General features: G+C 43.9%; 1 protein-coding gene across 2 annotated transcripts in view; it reads left to right on the top strand.

The window, feature by feature from the left end:
- The window catches only part of LOC124718989 (SCF E3 ubiquitin ligase complex F-box protein grrA-like), a 137,290-nt gene that overhangs the window by 37,169 nt on the left and 78,094 nt on the right, over window positions 1–22,027 (top strand). For both annotated transcript variants that reach the window (XM_047244659.1, XM_047244660.1), the window contains one exon: window positions 6,673–6,874. In XM_047244659.1, coding sequence (XP_047100615.1) covers window positions 6,673–6,874 — 202 coding nt within the window. The remainder of the gene's footprint in view (window positions 1–6,672; window positions 6,875–22,027) is intronic.

Here is a 22,027-nt window from a genome sequence, read left to right as displayed (position 1 = left end):
TCTCTCCCTCTCTCCCTCTCCCTCTCTCTCTCTCCCTCTCTCTCTCTCCCTCTCTCTCTCTCCTTTTTCCTCCTCTTCCTTCCTCCCTGTGCGCGCCTGAAGGCCGACCCACGCGTTCCCACGTGTAGCCGGTGACGGGGTAACGCGTAATTCCCCGCCCTGGGTAGACATGTAAGGCACGCGCGTACCCCCTGGTAAAGGCCAGGCACGGGGAGGGGTGATTGCCTGAGCTGATACCTTCTGACCATGCCGATTGGTCCCTCCGTCTGTTTCTCGGGAGGTGTGACCTGAGGTGTAAACATTCACCTAAGGCGGGAGTGCCCTCTGAGAGGGTCCCCACAAGGAAGGAGCGCGCCATCGGAGACGCTGGCAATCATGGGGCATTCCTCCGCAATGGATTTCACTCCATCTCTCTCGACTTCTGCCCAAAAACGGAAACATGACCAGCCACCAGTGACAAAAGTACTACCGCCTGCCCCACAGTTCCTCGTCGTTTCTCGATCCTCTGTCAACCCTTTCGTTATCCAGAAGGGCGTAGATGCCATAGCCGGATCTGTCAAATCTTGTACCAGGTTGCGTAACGGTACCTTATTACTAGAAACTGAGAGCGCCTTTCAGGCACAAAAACTGCTTCGGGCCACACTCCTGTACACGTTCCCTGTCCGGGTGCAGGCTCACCGAACTTTGAATTCGTCTCGTGGTGTAGTCTATACCAGCTCCCTCGACGGATTGACTGACGAGGAGATTCAATCTTTCCTCGCTGAGCAGGGCGTGACGGCTGTCCATAGGGTCATGAAAAAGGTCAACAATGACCTTGTACCGACCCGGACACTTTTCTTGACCTTCGATAGTGTTAAGCTGCCATCGCGCATCAAGGCGGGCTACGAGGTTATTTCTGTTCGCCCCTATGTCCCGACACCTACGCGCTGCTACCAGTGTCAGCGTTTCAGTCACACTCGACAGTCTTGTTCCAATGCGGCTAAATGTGTCACTTGTGGCAGGGATGCCCATGAGGGTGACTGTCCACCTCCGTCTCCTCGTTGTGTGAACTGTCAGGGTGACCATGCAGCATCCTCCCGCGACTGTCCTGTCTATAAGGAAGAACGCTGTATCCAAGAAATTCGGGTCAAAGAGAAAGTGTCCACCTCGGCTGCTCGCAAGCTATTGGCTAGTAGGAAGCCCACGCTGCTCCCAGCGGGGAAATACAGTACTGTCCTCGCCTCTCCTCGGACTACCAGGGAGGTGGCAACCCAGACATGCGATCTGACCTTCAGCACCATGGTCGTCCGTTCGGCCAGTGCTAAGATCGCGCAGTCGACGTCTCCTCTTCCTCCCATCACCCCACAGACACCAGCCCCTTCATCAGCTCCTGCTAAGACGAAGACCCAGAAGTCAGATGCACGGGCCTTCAAGAAGGAACCGTCCCGTGCAGACTTCCTACGTACCTCGACCTCCCAGCCTTCGACCGGTACTTCCACCAAACGTCCTTCCAAGAAGGCTCATAGGAAGCACAGTTCTCCTTCTCCGCCACGGCGCATTTCTTCTCCTGCGCCACCCAGCGGTTGCCGCCCCAGGCCGTCATCCGTTTCGCCTGGCTGCACCGCTGGTAGCCGAACATCTGGCCGTTCACCGGCGGAGGAAGCTCCCCCTCCCGGCCATCTTCCCAAGATGGCCGATGAACCTATAGACCCAATGGATGATGACTGTCCGCCTACTGATAGCGGCGGCAGTGCTCGCTCGAAGCCAGGCCCTCAGCGGCCTTCGAGGTGACTCCTTTTCTTCTTACGATGGCACTTATTCACTGGAATATTCGCAGCATTCGCTCCAACCGAGAGGACTTGAAGTTGCTGCTCCGCTTGCACCGTCCGCTCGTCGTAGCCCTCCAGGAAACGAAGCTACGCCCATGCGATCAAATTGCCTTGGCACACTATACCTCTGTGCGTTTTGACCTACCCCCTGTGGTAGATATCCCGGCTCATGGAGGGGTTATGTTGCTGGTCCGGGATGATATTTACTACGATCCCATCACGTTGCACACCGACCTGCAGGCAGTTGCCATCCGCATTGCTCTCCCCACTTTTACATTTTCCATTTGTACCGTTTACATTCCATCGTCATCTGCCGTTACCAGGGCAGACATGGTGCAACTTATTGCTCAGCTACCTGCACCATTTTTGTTAACTGGAGACTTCAATGCCCACCATCCCCTTTGGGGCTCTCCCGCATCCTGCCCGAGGGGCTCCCTGTTAGCAGACCTTTTTAACCAGCTCAATCTTGTCTGCCTCAATACTGGCGCCCCTACTTTTCTTTCGGACACATCTCACACCTATTCCCATTTAGACCTCTCTATATGTACTCCCCAACTTGCACGCCGGTTTGAGTGGTATGCACTTTCTGATACATATTCGAGCGACCACTTCCCGTATGTTATCCATCTCCTGCAGCATACCCTCTCTCCGTGCTCCTCTAGTTGGACCATCTCCAAGGCAGACTGGGGGCTCTTCTCTTCCAGGGCGACCTTTCAGGACCAAACCTTCACAAGCTGCGATCGTCAGGTCGCACACCTCACGGAAGTCATTCTCGCTGCTGCTGAATATTCCATCCCTCACCCTACTTCTTCTCCACGTCGCGTACTGGTCCCCTGGTGGACCGCAGCATGTAGAGATGCTTTACGTGCTCGTCGACGTGCTTTACGCACCTTTAAACGCCACCCTACAGTGGCGAATTGTATCAAATATAAACGATTACGTGCTCAGTGTCGTCGTATTATTAAAGAAAGCAAGAAAGCCAGCTGGGCTGCTTTCACAAGCACCTTCAACAGTTTTACTCCTTCTTCTGTTGTCTGGGGTAGCCTGCGCCGGCTATCTGGCACTAAGGTCCCCTCACCAGTTTCTGGCTTGACGGTCGCGAATGACATCCTTGTGGCCCCTGAGGATGTCTCCAATGCCTTCGACCGCTTTTTCGCCGAGGTTTCGAGCTCCGCTCATTACCACCCTGCCTTCCTCCCCCGCAAACAGGCAGAGGAGGCTAGGCCACCTAACTTCTGCTCCTCGAATCGTGAAAGTTATAATGCCCCATTCACCATGCGGGAACTCGAAAACGCACTTGGCCGATCACGGTCCTCCGCTCCAGGGCCTGATTCTATTCATATTCAGATGCTGAAGAACCTTTCTCCTGCGGGTAAAGGTTTTCTTCTTCGTACTTACAATCGCATCTGGATTGAGGGACATGTTCCCGCATGCTGGCGTGAGTCTATTGTTGTTCCGATTCCTAAGCCGAGGAAGGACAAGCACTTGCCTTCCAGTTATCGACCCATCTCGCTTACCAGCTGTGTCTGTAAAGTGATGGAGCGAATGGTTAACTCTCGATTGGTTTGGCTGCTCGAGTCTCGACACCTACTTACCAATGTACAATGTGGATTTCGTAGGCGCCGCTCTGCTGTTGACCATCTGGTTACCTTGTCGACCTTCATTATGAATAACTTCTTGCGGAAGCGCCCGACCGCGGCTGTGTTCTTTGATTTGGAGAAGGCTTACGACTCCTGTTGGAGGGCGGGCATTCTCCGCACCATGCATACATGGGGCCTTCGCGGTCGCCTCCCTCTTTTTATTCGTTCCTTTTTAATGGATCGACAGTTCAGGGTACGTGTGGGTTCTGTCCTGTCAGACACCTTTCGCCAGGAGAATGGGGTGCCACAGGGCTCAGTTTTTAGCGTCGCTCTCTTCGCTATCGCGATCAATCCAATAATGGATTGCCTCCCAGCTGATGTATCAGGCTCCGTTTTCGTGGACGATTTTACCATCTATTGCAGCGCGCAGTGTACACGTGTCCTGGAGCGCTGTCTTCAGCGTTCTCTTGACCGTCTTTACTTCTGGAGTGTCGCCAATGGCTTCCGTTTTTCTGCCGAGAAGACGGTCTGTATTAACTTCTGGCGCTACAAAGAGTTTCTCCCGCCGTCCTTACGACTCGGTCCCGTTGCTCTCCCAATCGTGGTGACAACAAAATTTTTAGGTCTTACATTCGACAGGAAACTTAGCTGGTCTCCACATGTGTCATATTTGGCTGCCCGTTGTACCCGTTCTTTAAATGTCCTCCGTGTTCTCAGTGGTATGTCGTGGGGAGCGGATCGAACCGTTCTACTTCGCCTATATCGGTCGATCGTCCGCTCCAAGCTGGATTATGCGAGCTTCGTATACTCCTCTGCACGGCCATCCATCTTACGCCGCCTCAACTCCATACAACATCGGGGTGGGGTTTACGACTTGCGATCGGAGCGTTTTATACTAGTCCCGTAGAGAGTCTTCATGCTGACGCTGGCGAATTGCCACTCACCTACCGGCGCGATATACTGCTTTGTCGGTATGCCTGTCGGCTACTGTCGATGCCCGACCACCCGTCTTATCGTTCCTTTTTTGACGACTCTCTCGACCGTCAATACGGGTTGTATGTCTCTGCCCTGCTACCCCCTGGAGTTCGCTTTTGTCGCCTCCTTCAACACCTTAATTTTTCACTCCCAGCAACCTTTCGAGTGGGCGAGAGCCACACGCCACCTTGGCTCCAGGCTCAGGTCCACGTTCACCTTGACCTCAGCTCGCTCCCAAAAGAGGTTACCCCCGGTTCGGTCTACCACTCCCGTTTTGTTGAACTTCGTTCGAAGTTCATTAATATGACCTTCATTTATACAGATGGCTCAAAGACCAATGACGGGGTCGGGTGTTCTTTTATTGTCGGGGCACAAAGTTTCAAATACCGGCTCCATGGCCATTGTTCGGTCTTCACAGCTGAGCTCTTTGCCCTCTACCAGGCTGTTCTTTACATCTGCCGCCACCGACATTCTGCTTATGTCATCTGCTCCGATTCCCTGAGCGCCATCCAGAGCCTCAGTGATCCGTATCCGGTTCACCCTTTCGTGCACCGGATCCAACGCTCTCTTCAGCAGCTGGTGGACGTCGGTTCTCCGGTTAGCTTTATGTGGGTCCCTGGCCATGTCGGTATCCCTGGGAACGAAGCTGCAGATGCCATGGCCAAGGCTGCAGTCCTCCAGCCTCGGACAGCTTCTTGTTGTGTCCCTTCATCAGATTGTAGCAGGGTTATTTGTCGGCACATTTTATCGCTGTGGCATGCCGATTGGGCTGCACTTACAGACAACAAGCTTCGGGCCTTGAAACCTCTTCCCGCGGCTTGGACGTCCTCCTCCCGCCCTTCTCGGCGGGAGGAGGTCGTTTTGGCCCGGTTACGCATTGGACACTGCCGGTTCAGCCAACGCCATCTGCTAACGGCTGCGCCGGCGCCGTTCTGCCCATGTGGGCAATTGCTGACGGTCCGCCACATTTTAATGTCCTGTCCAGATTTTAACACACTGTGTCTAGATCTTAACCTGCCATGTACTTTAGATGCCATTTTAGCGGATGACCCACGAGCAGCTGCTCATGTTCTTCGTTTTATCAATTTGACAAACCTCTCTAAGGACATTTGATGATGCTGTTTTTTAATCCTATGCCTGTCAGTCTGTCTTTTATAGTGTTTTCCCTTTTAGTTGTTGTTTTAAACTTGTGCCTCGCGGTTCATTCTTAACGTAGTCAGGGCGCTAATGACCATTGAAGTTGTGCGCCCTAAAAACCACAAACAAAAAAAAAAAAAAAAAAAAAAAAAAACAACAACATAATATCACCGCTCTCATCTATGACATCTTATTTTATAATTTTCGGTTGCAAGTATCATTCATCTGTAGGAAGACAGGAAGACGTAGGGATACACATCAGTCCTCTGGCACGATGTGTACCACCAAAATTTAAAGACTCTTAGCGTCGATTTAGCGAGGTTAAATAAAAGTATGAAAAATAAAACAACTGTAAATGATGAAATTTTCAGTCTACAGCGGAGTGTGTGCTGATACGAAACTTCCTCTCAGATTAAAACTGTGTGCTGGACAGAGACTCGAACTTGGAACCTTTGCCTTTCGTGGGCAAGTGCTCTACCGACTGAGCTACCCAAGCACGACTCACGCCCCATCCTCACAGCTTTAATTCCGCCAGTACCTCATCTCCTACCTTCCAAACTTTAAGAAGCTCTCCTGTGAAACTTGCAGAACTAGCACTCCTGAAAGAAAGGATACTGCGGAGACATGGCTTAGCCACAGCCTGGGGGATGTTTCTAGAATGAAGTTTTCACTCTACAGGTGTGTGCGCTGATAGGAAACTTCCTGGAAGATTAAAACTGTGTGCCGGACCGAGACTCGAACTCGGGACCTTTGGCTTTCGCGGGCGAGTGCTCTACCGGGGGAGCTACCCAAGCACGACTCACGCCCCGTCCTCACAGCTTTAATTCCGCCAGTGGTAGAGCACTTGCCTGTGAAAGGCAAAGGTCCTGGGTTAGTCTCAGTCCGGCACACAGTTTCCATCTGCCAGGAAGTTTCAACTGTAAATGATGTTTCCTTTCTACCATCATTGGAGCCAGTATGTCCTAAAGTTAATGTTAATGTTGATCTCATCTGTTTGGCACCTTTTTTTGTTATTGCTTAGCTTTTGTATCTATTTGCTTCTGATTTCATGTGAAACATAACTTTTATTATAGTAGCTAAACCAGGCTACTGTGGGGTTTTAACAGATTCTCTCTCTGACTTGCTGGGGATATTATTCAGGAATGAACTGTCAGTATATTACCATGTTGCAGGGTATCAAAGCACTGTGACTCGGACTCCTGCAGATGTAGCACGAATGAGCGGGAGGTGATACGGACTTTCATGAATGCCCCGTACTTGCGTAAGGTACACCTGTGGCAAGGCGTCACCTCACACGTCATCTATATGCTCTCCGCAAGATGTCACAAACTGTTGGAGCTGCGACTGCCTCATACCCAGAAGCTTACCCACTTGGTGAGTCTGACATTCTATAGGTTATACTGTTGGTCTTTATTCTGGAGGATACTTTTTAAATTTATTTTCTTACTGTTTACTGTTTTAAATATCCAATGCTAAGCAAGCCTGTTAGTTGTGTTTATCTTCTGCCGTTAGGTCAGACGATAGAAATGTCATTTGCACGCTTACAGTAGCAGATTGACGGTGACCAACTTTAAACAGAACTTGATTAATTTTCACACACATTTATTAAAATAATAACAATCATAAACCTTACTTAACTTAATTCTGGATGCTATTTGCAATTGACAATCAGAAGTTCCTTTGGTCTTGGTACGTTAATCTTATTCTTACATATCTCTGATACTTGACAAAGTGTCTATTCATTTATCTTCATGGCTATGTACAGGAATGTGGTAATCTTATTAGGCGCAGACTGAAACTTGACTGTAGACTGGTACAGGCTAATGCAGACTGGTACAGACTGGTGCAGACAAATGCAGACTGACTGATTGGAGGTCTGTACACTCATTTTAATACCTCACGCGTTCATGTATCACTGCGCGAGTGTGATCCGCGAGGAGAAAAGGTTCTACGTTAGCAGCAATCTCATTGGCTGCGTTACATATTAATACGTGGATCGACGGAAGCAGAATTTGGTCCGTCTCTAAGGCAGCACCATCTCGTAGTGCGGAGACAGATGAGCGCTGCGCCTGCACTGTTGTGGGTAGCGGGGCGCCGCACTCTAGTGGGAAAGTTGTGTACGCGCCGACTAGGCGGAACTATGTGCACAACACAGGGCAACCATACACAGCCTTTACCTGCTTCTTAGAAGATGTGAAATTTTGCACCAGGCCTTCTTTAGAGCAGTAATTGTGTAAAATTTGGTATCCTGCAGAGACAGACAGGTGGGAGGGGACGGAGAGGGACTTGGGGGGGGGGGGGGGGGAGGGAGGGAGGGAGGGAGGGAGAGAGAGCACCAACGTCGAGAAGCAGTGGTCATCATAGGCAGCCAAATTCCCAAATTCTTAAATGTTTATGGCTTTGAGATGCAATGCTTTGCAATTTGTACTAGCAAGGTTTCAACATGTTTACTTTTAAAACTGGTGTTTGTCAGAGAAGTACCAGTGTCTGTAGCCTCTGTGAGGATCACAGTTTTTAATTTGCAGTCACAACACACCTGCACATTTGTGTTATACACTGCAACAACAGTGCTCTGGGCAGACAGATAGCTCTGGATATGATATAGGATGAGTGCACATAGTAACGTTTATACTGATTTGTAACATAGGTTTTACAAAAGTAAGGATATGTGATGCAATCCAAACTGGCAGTAACTAAAAGAATGGCACCACATTTTTATTCCTTTAGTTTCCTAAGGACCATGGGAGTTATGAAATGGTGCTATACAGTACAGTTTATTTATGATTATGGTAGAGCACTTGCTCGCGAAAGGCAAAGGTCCCGAGTTCGAGTCTCGGTCCGGAACACAGTTTTAATCTGCCAGGAAGTTTCTTATTTATGATTTTCTCGTGATCTACAGATACTTATTGAAGAACGCTTTCTTTTGTGTACAAAAAAAAAAAAAAATGGTTAGTACACAGCAGAAAATGTAACTTTTTGCAGGAAGATATCATATATCTTCTCAATGACTCAATGATGTGAAGTCTCCTCCCGCCCCCCCCCCCCCCTTACCCCCCTGCCCCCCACCCCTGACACACACACACACACACACACACACACACACACACACACACACACACACTCTCTCACTCTCTCTCTCTCTCTCTCTCTCTCTCTCTCTCTCTCTTTCGTGTGTGTGTGCATGGCAAACATGGGCCCAGAGTTGTTGCAGTACCACCTCCCTTTCCGGTGCTGCAGTCATCTGTGACTATACCTCCTTGGTCGTTTTAACTACTTCGGCTACCTGAGCACCGTTTTAGGACTGACTCAAACTTCCATATGACATACTGTCTACGGCCCCACCACTCGCAGCTTCACTTAGATTCTCACCACACGATTTTGAGGAGACAGACGTATTCAATGTACGAGGGCGTTCAATAAGAAATGCCCGACATCTTTTTAAAAAGCCATTAATATACATAGACAAATGTCCTTGTTGGTGCTTCACATTTGATGTTTGTTCTGCCCGCCGGTGAAGTTTTGAACTGTTCTGCCAGATGGCAGAGCCGTATTACAGCATCAAAATGGCGTCTACATACAACTCACATTATGAGCAGCATGTTGTTACTGAATTCTTGTGTGCAGAAAAAGAAACTGGGGAGAACATCCAGAAACGTTTGTGTGCAGTGTATGGCGATGCTGCAGTTCACGGGAGCACAGTTGAGTGATGGGTAAAGAAAGTGACTGCCTCAGAGAATGCAGAAACAGAGCTCCACGATCAGCCACGCTCGGGACGTCCTGCCACAGCCACTGCTCCAGACGTGCTGAGTCGTGCGGACGCCATTATTCGTGCCGACCGGCGCATAACAACTTGACAATTGGCTCTGCAGTTGTTGGTCAACATTGGAAGTGCGTTTGCAATGATAGAGACCGTGAAAACATGGCTATGCCTACAGGACAAGCCTTTACCAGCAGGGAATATGTGCTCTTCCACAATGTCGGCATACAGTCATAGAATGTGATGGAGGCTATGTAGAAAAATAGGACCTGGACAAGGCATATTGATGTATATTGTCATCAAATCCTAACTCTTAACAATAAATATATTTTGAGAAAAGAAGTGAGGCACTACTTATTGAACGATCCTCATTAGTATTACAATTGTCATTTTGCCCATTGAGGCTAGTAATAATAATTTTTTTCATTTTTTTAACAGTGTCTGGAAAAAGCACATTGGTGGTGATCTTGCAACTGTACTAAATTTATGAAATTTATTTGCAATTGTGGAATCTTTCTGAAATTAGCTGCATTAGTTATGAAGATATTGCCAGTTGGTGACACATGAACATTTGTGTAAGATCATCAGCAAAGTCTGTTTTTTCAGACATTGTTAAAAAAGAAAATTAGGAAAAAGAGTACTTAGTATGTCCTCAAACTAATGAGGATACTTTTACTGTGACAAAGCCATTATTTTTTGTGGAACACGTTTAAGATAAATTTTTAGAAGTTAAATCGTTGAGAAAAATGCGCAATGGAGATCGCTATTGATTCGAGTCACCTCTGCTGTTCAATGTGCTACTCTTGAGGCACATGTTGGCCTGGGTGACAAACCAGTGACTGTTGCCCTATGCATACGGTAAGATAAGATAAGGTACTTTATTGTCACATAACATGTTTTTATACAATAATTCGATTGAGAACATTGGTGACTTGTCAGCCTTTAAACTAAGTTGTTACAGTATTTTATATACTACAGGAAATACGTAATACATACATTGCTTATTATAATAAAATTACCACATTATATTTTAAATCTTATCGTAACTCATCGAATCATTACCACAGCCTTCACACACTTATATGAAGTACGGATGTACTGAACGGAATACAAACCGCCATTCAAACTATAGTTCTATATATAAACATGAATATACAGTGAACGTGTATACTTTGTATCTATATGGCTTCGAAAGTATACGATTTGTACTTATATCCTTACTCCCTGTTTATAAATTCTTCTAAGCTATAACATTTGCTTTTTATTCATTTAAAAATTCTTCTAGACTATAATAACATTTGCTTTTTAGGTATGTGCCAATGGCCTCCAATGTGGATTCCCCGAATATTGACCTTATGTTATTTCTGATCTTCAGAGCCATGTAATATGGAGTATTTTCATATACTGTGAGTCAGTGACAGGGTAGCATGTATTTCAATTTATGTCTAAGTTTCATAGACATGTGTGAATGTATTTCCTTCAAACAGATGAGAGTTTTTCTGTTCAAAGAGAAGTAATTCATATATGAAGATGGAAGGGATTGTCATGAAGTCCAGGCTTTTGAATAGTGCTTTTGCATGAATGTCTACTATTGGTTCCTGTCATTGCTCTGATTATATATCTTTTATCCATTGTTCAAGTTCTTGTAGAGTTTGTTTTGTGGTCCTTACTAATTCATCAGTGTTTTCGCAGCAGACTACAGCACTTGAGTCATCTGCATAAAGTATTGCATCTGTATTTACTTTGCTAGGCATGTCATTTATGTAATATAGGAACAGAAGTGGTCCTACTATCGAGCTCTGGGGCACGCCTGCTTGAATTTCTTTCCAGCTAGAGCAAGTTTTCTCTCCCTTTTGATGTATCACCACCCCTTGTTATCTGTTTTTGACATAAGATGAAAACTATCTTATAGATTTTTCATGGAAGCCATAAGTACCCAATTTTTGGAGCAATAGCTTATGGTTTACTGTGTCAAATGCCTTTGAGAGGTCACAAAAAATACCAGATACACTTTGTTTGTTGTCAAGGCATTTACTTACTTTAGAGATTAGTTCATTTACAGCTTGTAAAGTGATTCGTCCCTTCCTAAACCCATATTGGTTATTGAGAATAATATTACCTTCCTTATTGTACTTTTCTAATTGATTACGTACTATTTGTTCAACTATTTTAGAGAAAACTGGGAGTATAGACACTGGGCGGAAATTTACAAAATCATCTTCTTTTCCCTTTTTGTAGATTGGACATACTTCAGCATATTTCAGTCTGTCTGGAAAGCAGCCCTCCTCAAATGATTGGTTTATTATTTTACAGAGTTCAGGTGCAATGCTGTCACTTCCAGCCTTTATGATATTTGTTGGAATTTCATCCCAGCCCACAGGTTTAAGATTGTATGATGTTCGCTACTTCATGACATGATACTGCAGTAAATTTAAATTATCTTGGTTCCTGCAGTACTGCATCAGGTGTTGGTGCAAGGAATTGTCACCCACTGAGGCCTTACACTCCATGCAGACGAGGAGGTTCAGGCTAATCTCGAGCAGCGAGTTGTACGGTTTGTCAGGCGCTTTCAGAAAGGTCCTGAGGATGATACAACAGGAACGGGCCTTTGACGGGAATGTCATCCCCGGAAAGTTAATCTCGTATCCCACCACTGATGGGAACTTCAGACGCTTACGCTTCACTCGTATGTCAGTCTACTGTGCAGCCGACCCAAAATGTGGTAACTGCGGATGCTCACTCTACGAAAGTAATTCTTGTGAGTGACAACCCTGTGTGTCAGTTGCATAGAACATGATCCTCTAAGTTCACCAGCTTGCTCAGTTTTAAAGAAAGGAAAGGAAACATTTGCAGAAATATTAATTTGTTGATCAGCTGTCGTAAAATGTACGAATGCATACGAGCTGTCACTATGAGGTCCAGTTATGCAAAAGCCGCAGCTGTCACTCCCACTATCACAGTTTTTTCAGAATCAATTCTCCCACTGATCACCACCTCTTGTGGTTCCTGGCGCACTATCTTTGGGAATCGTTTCCCACTCCTGGCCGGAGCAGCAGTCTCCTCCTCTGGCTTCTACTGGCAGGGTGTACGAGGAGGGACCCAAAAGAAACCAGATTGTTGTCATAAAAAATTTATTCATGAACCTTTTTACAAAATTACTTCAGTCACCTTCAAAATACTCTCCATTACATGCGATGCACTTGTCAAGTCTCTTTTTCCCACTGTTGGAAGCATGTTTGGAACTCTTCAAGTTTGATATTGTCCAGTGCCCTTTGCGAAGCTGTTTTTACCGCCTCCACATCATCATAATGCTCTCCTTTTAGCATTTTTTTCATTCGTGGAAATAGGAAAAAGTCGCACGGGGCTAGGTCCAGCAAATACGGAGCATGGGGAATGACAGACCACCTCAGAGATGCTGAATAGTGGGTCACTCGTAAGGCCGTGTGTGCTGGAGCGTTGTCGTGATGCAGAAACCGGTCACCTGATCGCCAAAGTTCCGGGCATTTCCTCCTCACGTCCTCTCACAGATGCCTTAAAACATCCAAGTAAAAGTGCTGGTTAACAGTCTGGCCAGGGGGTACGAATTCCCAATGCACAATTCCACGAACATCAAAAAAGACAATGATCGTCGTTTTCACATTTGACCTCACTTGCCTCGCTTTTTTTTGGTCTGGGAGAGTTGGGAGTGGTCCACTGGCTTGATACTTGGTTGGTTTCTGGGTCATACTTGTAACACCAACTCTCATCCCCTGTAATGACTTTGTTCGAGAAGTTTGGATCACGTGCAATCTCTGTTTTCAAGTGCTGACACATTCATGCGGATGGTTTTTTGCTCCTGTGTGAGAAGGCGCAGAACAAATTTAGCAGCAACACATCTCGTGTGCAAATCCTCACTCAAAATCCACTGGCACAAGCTCCAACTGATTCCTGTCTCTGCTGAAATTTGGTCGATCATTTGGTGGCGATCCTCGTTGATCTTTTGGCAGACCTTTTCAATGTTCTCCTCATTTCGCGATGTTGAACGGCGTCCAGAACGAGCTCGGTCTTCGACACACATCTCACCATGTTTAATGCGTCCAAACCACTCGAAAACCTGTGTGCGGCTCATAGTGTCCTCCTGGAAAGCTTCCTGAATCATTTGGTGTGTCTCCGTTGCAGTCTTTTTTAAGCAGGAAACAAAATTTCACACACACTCTTTGTTCTTTTAAAGTTGCCATAACGACTTTGCAGAGGTAACCCGCCGACAGTCAGAGAAACACATTACCACACTTGCACATTCAGCTCTACACTGACGCCGTCTGCACAGCTGTTTCATGAAGGTCTCTACTAACACCATCTAGTGTGAGAACCCTGCACTACATCTATGAGTGGCAGTGCCCTCGGAGTCCGGTTTCTTTTGGGTTCCCTCTCGTATACAGGGCGTTACAAAAAGGTACGGCCAAACTTTCAGGAAACATTCCTCACGCACAAAGAAAGAAAATATGTTATGTGGACGTGTGTCTGGAAACGCTTACTTTCCATGTTAGAGCTCATTTTATTACTTCTCTTCAAATCACTTTAATCATGGAATGGAAGCACAGAGCAACAGAACGTACCAGTGTGACTGCAATCACTCTGTTACAGGAAATGTTCAAAATGTCCTCCGTTAGTGAGGATACATGCATCCACCCTCCGTCGCATGGAAACCCTGATGGGTGGATGCAGCCCTGGAGAATGGCGTATTGTATCACAGCCGTCCACAATACGAGGACGAAGAGTCTCTACATTTGGTACCAGGGTTGCGTAGAGAAGAGCTTTCAAATGCCCCCATAAATGAAAGTCAAGAGGGTTGAGGTCATGAGAGCGTGGAGCCCATGGAATTGGTCCACCTCTACCAATCCATCGGTCACCGAATCGCTGTGCTGTGTTGATGACGTGATTGCACAATTGCATGCGGATTCTCATAAGCCCACACATGTTGAGTGTGAAAATTTACAGTTTGATCACGTTGGAATGAAGCCTCATCCGTAAAGAGAACATTTGCACTGAAATGAGGGTTGACACATTGTTGAGTGAACCATTCGCAGAAGTGTACACGTGGAGGCCAATCAGCTGCCGACAGTGCCTGCACACGCTGTACATGGTATGGAAACAACTGGTTCTCTCGTAGCACTCTCCATAACTGACGAAACTAAAATGAGCTCTAACATGGAAATTAAGCATTTCCGGACACATGTCCACATAACATCTTTTCTTTATTTGTGCGTGAGGAATGTTTCCTGAAAGTTTGGCCCTGTATATCCAGGGACAGCCGGGAAATCCAGGAAATACATGAAAATCTTTTCCTCCAGGAAAAAACCAGGAAAAATCGGGAATTTTTCATTGTTTTAGTTTTGAATTAAATTTTTGTTATTTGACTGGTAAGAACTGATACCCTTAACAAAGAATTTTACTTTAGCCCGCTAATGCAGAATAATAATGCAGCAATAAAACATAATCGAGAGAAAAACACCAATATAAAACTTAAGGTGCAAAGAAAATGTGCCATTTACAACAATAAAACACGGTGCCAGCACAAGCATCTGCCGACAGCAAAATGATCAAAAGCTCTGGGGTGAAGACTATACAATACTTCATAAGAACAACTGCTTTTGGTGAGTGTGGCATCACAACCTCTAAACTAGGTTCATTTCAGCAGTTGCCAGTAGGCACATGCGCAGAGCTCAACTCGCACATCAGCAGTGCCTCCTCCCGCTTCTTACTACATGAAGTGTGGCTCTTAGAAGTATAAGCAGTAACAGCAAGTAGCCAGATGCTGTCCAGAAAAACTTTCTGGTGCGGCCAAGCTGCCAGGTTCGCACATGCACAGAGTAGTCAGTCATAATGGGGAGAAGTTTCCATGTGACCCACGTTTATGTTTCGTGATTTTGCTGTTCTCTCTTCATTTACAGCTCTCGCATTAGATGAAAACAAAACAGGTTTCTATGGCTGGGAGCTATCAAATGGATTAAAATACATTCACATAATTACAGATGACTGAGATATGTTTAGTTTGTTTTCTGATTTTTATTTTCATGTTATTGGCAATGAAACAATAATCACTTTGGAGAACAATGAAGTTTTTTTGGCAGTTTTCTAGAGAAATTTGGCTTTTATAATCTTCTCTGCAGAGGCAGTAAGTTTATTTCAGTCAAGTGTTTCATTCCCCGCTTTTAGCTAATTTCGACTGTTCATTGTATTCCGAGTGCACATTTTCTTCATCTGCCATGTAATGCATTATGACGTAATAAAGAACAAAACATGATAATATAGTAATGGTACTCCAAGAAACCGAGCGAGGTGGCGCAGTGGTAGCACACTGGACTCGCATTCGGGGGGTCGACGGTTCAGTCCCGCGTCCGGCCATCCTGATTTAGGTTTTCCGTAATTTCCCTAAATCGCTCCAGGCAAATGCTGGGATGGTTCCTTTGTAAGGGCACGGCTGACTTCCTTCCCTAATGCGATGAGACTGATGACCTCACTGTTTGGTCTCTTCCCCCAAACAATCCAATCCTACTCCAAGAAAAAGGGCTTCCCAAAAACTGCACTGAAAAGCTTAGCAGAATTTTACACGTCTGCCTTCCATAAAACACAATGTTTTTTGATCACAAGACACATTCCGACGCTTGCCTGATACCTCCTCTAGGTTTGATGTTATTTCTTAATTAGTGTTGTTTTCATATTAAATTTACAGAATGCTGTTCTTCAATAAATTATAGACTGGGAGCAAACTGTGTTTTATTTTTGTAATTCCACCCAAGGCTTTATATTTACTCTTGGAGAAGAATGTAAACTGCCAGTTATACAGCTTCTTGGCGTCATAAGTAACCTTGTTAATTTTTATACAGTTTAAGTCATGAAAATCTTACTGTTCTTAGTTCTGGCATATACAAATAACTGATATTTTTTTTATTTTTGCAAGAAATTTACATTCCTTCTTACTAGCTTTTTTTTAGTGCTGTGTGGATATAAATTTGATTGGAAATGTTATATAATATGAGAGTGGTTTGAAAAGTTCTCTGAGTCACCATGAGAGGTCAGCACTAGCACAACGAGTTGTTCGTGTGATATTCATTGCACTGTTACCTGTAAACACGTGCCACGTCAGTGCTTTCGGAAGAGAGCTGTGGCGGTGACATGGCTCTGTTATTGTTCCCGAGTAGTGATTTGTGAAGATGGAAAAAAATCTAGATTTGAGGAGTGGTTAAGTACTTCATAAAGAAACATATGAAAGCAAAGGACACTCATGCCGATTTACTGAATACACTAGGGGACTCTGCTCCTTCATATTCAACTGTTGTCAAGTGGACAAATGAATTTAAATTTGTTCAGGAGAGCTCAGATGATGCTCTGCGCAGTGGATGGACAAGATGTGTCACTACTCCAGAAATCATTCCAAAAGTGCACAAAATGGTCACGGATGATTGCCGATTAAAAGTGCATCAAATTGTTCACACTTACCAGATGTCATCTGAAAGCATATATCACATTTTAACTGAAGAATTAGAAATGAAAAAAATTATCTGCAAGATGGGTGCCACGACTCTTGATGCTGGATCAAAAACACACGAGAATGGACATATCGGAACAATGTTTGGCTCGTTCTGGGAGAAATGAACAAGATTTTTTTGCATCAGTTTGTGACAAGAGATGAAACTTGGGTGCACTATTATACCCCAGAGACAAAACAACAGTCAAAGTAGCGGAAACATGCTGATTCTCTGCCACTGAAGAAAGCAAAGACAATGCCTTTGGCGGGAAAGGTGATGGCATCAGTGTTCTGGAATGCGAAGGGGGTTCTGTTTGTACATTCTCCCCCCACTGGGCAAACAATTACTGAAGATTACTATGCTACCTTCCTGGCCACATTGCAACAGAAGATACACCAAAAAAGGTAGGTTTAGCTAGGAAGAAAGTCATCTTCGACCAAGACAATGCGCGCCCGCACATGTGCCATCCCCATGGCAAAATTACGGGAACTGAGGTATGAATTGTTGCCACACCCACCTTATTCATCTGGCAGGGCTCCATCAGACTTCCATCTCTTCCCAAAACTGAAAATTTTTCTTGGTGGACAAAAATTCACGGAAACAAAGAACTGATAGGCGGAGTTGACAACTATTTAGCAGGCCTGGAGGAAACTCATTTTCGAGATGGGATCAAGGCACTGGAACATCGTTGGACCGAGTGTATTAATCCACAAGGAGACTACATTGGGGTTTCGTTAAACACTACGTTTATGTGCCACCGCTCCCACAGAACCTGGAGCAGTTGAAGAACCGGATCTGTACTGCCATACATAAGTGACGAAGGACATGGTTGCCTGAGCATGGGAGGAATTTGAGTATCGATGTGATATTGTTCATGTCGGTGATGGGGGACGTATTGAACATCTGTAATCTGAACTTCAGAGATTCGTGAATATGTGTGTTAAGTTTCATATTTGTATGCCTTAAAGTTTAATAAATAAATGCATTCAAGATATGTATATTCTTTTTGAAACACCCTGTATATTGATTTAAACCATGAACTTTTCCTATTTGTGTGTTCCTGCTACTCAGCACATACGTTACTATTGGCTGACATCATCATGTGTTGCATGCTTTGAATTGTAGACCATAGGTAATATAGACTGTGCATGATGTCATTGCACTGAAACTGTGGCCTATGATAAATGCAGGCCTAAGCCATAGTGTAGAAATATCTCAGGAGTGAGCATTGTGTACTGTGCATTTTGTCAACATTAACTTGCCTGTCTGCAACTTGATGTGTCTTCTTTATGGTAAGGAGCAATCTATCTTTTCGTACATTATCAACATTAGCCTTTGATTGTCAGATGATCTCAGTATACTGGTGTTTGTTTGTGCTTTCTGCAGATCTCGAAACTTTTAGTATTACACTTACTTGTTGCATTTTCACCATTTGTTTATTTGTAATAGCAGTATGAATTACTGTTGTGACTGCAAGTGCAAAGGGAAATATACAGCAGGGAAAAAAGTTTGTGTTGTATGAATACTTTCACATACTATGGTGTTCTGGTTGCAGTTCGAAGAAATGTTATATATGTTACCAGTACATTGCAAGATGTGTGTCACTTCATGTAACTGATACACATAAAAGGGTATTTAAATCCACAACTCAAAAAAATGGCCATTTCTTTTGACAATTATGAACCACAGTAAAGACATACACATTTGGCTTCTTTCCTGTTTATACATTTCTGACAGATCACATCTGTGTAACTTGTGGCCACTTCGCTTTAAACTGAAATGTAATCCTTATGTGGTACTATGTAATATGAAGAAACAGTTTAATGTTTTATTCAAAAGCAAAATTTTTGTGAAATATTCTGCTCTTGGTTAGACAGGATGTTTGGAAAATAGAGAAGAAAAGGTGTGTGTGTGTGTGTGTGTGTGTGTGTGTGTGTGTGTGTGTGTGTGCATGTGAGAGAGAGAGGGGGGGGGGGGGGGGGGAGAAGCAACTTGTTAGAACATAGAAAATTTGAAGTAAATAGGAACTTACATGGACACTAAAAGGAATGTGAAGCACACAAAAGCAGTGAGTGAAATTTCAGCATTTATCATAATACATCTTCTGCACAAGTCAAGTAATTGCTTTGTTTATTTTTATTACAGTATTGGCATCCTCAGACTTGGGTTGTATATTCTGCTGATCATAATAGGGGAACAAAAGTCGGACAAAAAAATAAAAAATAAACCCCCCCCCCCCCCCCCACACACACACACACGCACACACACACACACACACACACACACACACACACACATAGAGACAGACCCACAGTATAAGCAAATTACAGAACGAGCTGCTTTCCTGGCATTTACTTTATTTTCTTTACCATTAATAAATGAACATAAAATATTGTTGCATTAGATGCCATTTATGTGTGTCCCTTCATGCAGTTAAATGGCCCGACACTGAAGAGTTAAAATAAATGGTAGGGGGGAGGCTCAGTATTATAATTTCTTGCAGTATACTGTGTGTGTTTTTTTGGGAGGGGGAGGGGGAGGAGGGTGGGTGGGGGGGTATCAGTGAAAAGAGGACGCAACATGTCGTAAAGCTGTAATATGTGGGATGCATTTGGCTTTGTAGTGCATTTAACCAATGATCTAATCTTTTAGTAATCTCTGCCTTTGTCTGTTATGTGGTGGGAAGCAGGTGCATTAAATGTATATGTCAGTGTTAGCAGGAAGCAGCACTGTGTGTTAGCCTACAAGAAAGAGGAAAATAAATGGATAAAAATTGCCAAAAATCAATGAAGCAGCTGATAAAGTCGCTGTTACATATGTGCAAATTCGATAGTTTTTGGATACTCAGAGGCACTGTTTTGCTATAAAGTCTTTTTGCAATACTGTCGCAGCAAAAAATTACTATGTCAGACTCAGAAATATGATTAAATGCCATTCAATGCAGAAAATTGTGGTGGCTAATCCAGGTACCAAAAAATGGGAGCATCTCAGATCTCAGCTGTGACACTTGTCACAGAGGAGCTCTTCGAAGCTTCAGCTTCTTGGTTTCCTTAATTTCTCTTCAAACCAGTTTATTCCAGGTAACAAATACAAATTGTTATGATGTTTATGAAACATATATACCTATGAAGAGAATCTGTCTGTACTAGTGATGTAATACCATTCTAAATGTACAGGGCACTTTACGGACAAACCTACTGTGTCCCGAGATTGCGTGACCAGGTTGGCAGTGTATGTTGACAGCACAAAATCTGTTCTGCGCATCCGAATGCTCACTTCAGAGATATTTATACTCTATGGCCTAAGTGCACGTTTCTGTGGAAAGTGGTACACAACATTTTGGTCCAGAATCACTCGCAAGTGACATCAAAATTCCATGAGAAACATACAGCAAATTTTTCAACTGCTAGAGTGTTTCGTGGTCGAATAGAGGTGGGTGGAAGTGGAGGTCTACCATCATCTTCACTTCCATATTGTTCATGTTGGTGTTGTATTAGCCAGCGAATAAAAATGTGCAAAGATTGTAAAACTGGATTTCGGAAAAACTCTGAAAGACTTCAGAGTTTTAAGTGCACTTTTTGTGCGTTATGCAATTTATTCATTATGTTTTTGGTCTGAAGTGCTGCATTGTTCTGTTAAGTTTACTGTCACATATAAACATAGAAAATTGTAATTAATCATCGCTCTTGAGGTAGTTAGTGGCAGATTTGTTTTGGAATTCACAGTTAATGTATTTGTGATTTATATACTACAGTAAAGGCAGCAGAACTATGCAGTAGCTCACACATGAACATAATGTTGAGTAGATGGCATGAAACACAAAAAACCGTACACTAAAATTGGACTCATTTCCCCGAAAGCATCACGCAAAAGATAAATAAAAAGCAAAACATGACTGGCAGCAAAAAGTTATTTTGTACTTGAATCCATTATTAATTTTATGCTACAACAGATAATACAATCATCATTTTTTCTGAAATTATTATTTTACAATACTTGAGATTTTTTATACACATTTTAACGCCTGCTATGGTATCACTAGACAGGTTTAAGTGCTAAAATGTTGCAATGGAGTCATTCAGGAATGTTGATCTTAGAAGTGAATGAGAACAAAATTGAATGGTCAGTAGTTATATTAAATAATTCTACTGTACATGTACATAGCCTATATAAAAGGCAGAATTTTTATATATCAGTATTGCACTTGCAAGCATTGTAGCACAAAAAACCATGGAAAAAAGGACATTTCTTGGATAGGTCTTTAATGTGCTGGAGTGTTGAAACTGCGTATTTTCACAATAATCAAGTATAATTATGAAATCTATTGAATAGGGCACAATACTTTCGGAAACTGTGAAATTGAGATTGCACTGTGCAGTGTGCTTTTGATACACTATCTGAGTACAGGACACATAATCTCTTCAGCCAATCAGAACACAGAATGAGAGCACATTACACTTTATATAATCAGACAGTCGCATCATCACATTCTCAATTCGTGAACACTCAAATGACGAAGAAATAAAATTCGAGTAGATACTCCAATGTACAGTACGAAGCAAAGTGATATCATAACATACTGTTGTGTCCTGTCCACTCATCTAATATAGGGGTGTCTAGGAAACCTGCCTCTCGGATTGCTAGGCAACAATTCAAGCAAATCGTATTAATGAAGTTTATTACAGTAAGATCAATGACAATACTTAATTTTGAGAAATGTACAATGAGATGTCACAAGCAAAGGGCGACATGAAGCATAAGCAATCTCTTCATGATATACAATGCCTAATACAAGTGAAATTATAAAAGTCCTAAGTCACTGCTGTAGCGTTTGTTGAACGGCTAGATTCTAACTCGCCCGTGGCTCGTTACACTACCATTCGTTGAAACTCCATGTTCTGGGTTTCAGGCAATTTACGAAGTTTCAGCATTTGTAATGATATTTCTTCCATAAGTATCCTTTGTGTGTACTCTTTAGTTTCCGTGCGTTTAGTTTTCTGTGTTTGCAATTTGGTGGCATTGTACACTGCCCAGTCTTCCAGTTTGGTGGCCGTGGTTTGCAGTCACCTTTGCAACAGTTGCACCTGCATGCTGCGGCAGTACACTGCAGTATTGTCCACGTTGAACCGTGAATTTACTTTCAAAACCTTTTCTTAAGAATTTACTTTATTTACTAGCAATTCATCAAGAACATTAACACATTTAGTCACACTATGTGAGCGTGGAAATAGTTGCCAGTGGGTAAATAAATGGAAATTTTAT

Source organism: Schistocerca piceifrons, chromosome 10 (assembly GCF_021461385.2).
Source record: "Schistocerca piceifrons isolate TAMUIC-IGC-003096 chromosome 10, iqSchPice1.1, whole genome shotgun sequence".
NCBI lineage: Eukaryota > Metazoa > Arthropoda > Insecta > Orthoptera > Acrididae > Schistocerca > Schistocerca piceifrons.
Note: the sequence above shows the minus strand (reverse complement) of the source record. Positions and strands in the feature narration are given on the sequence as shown.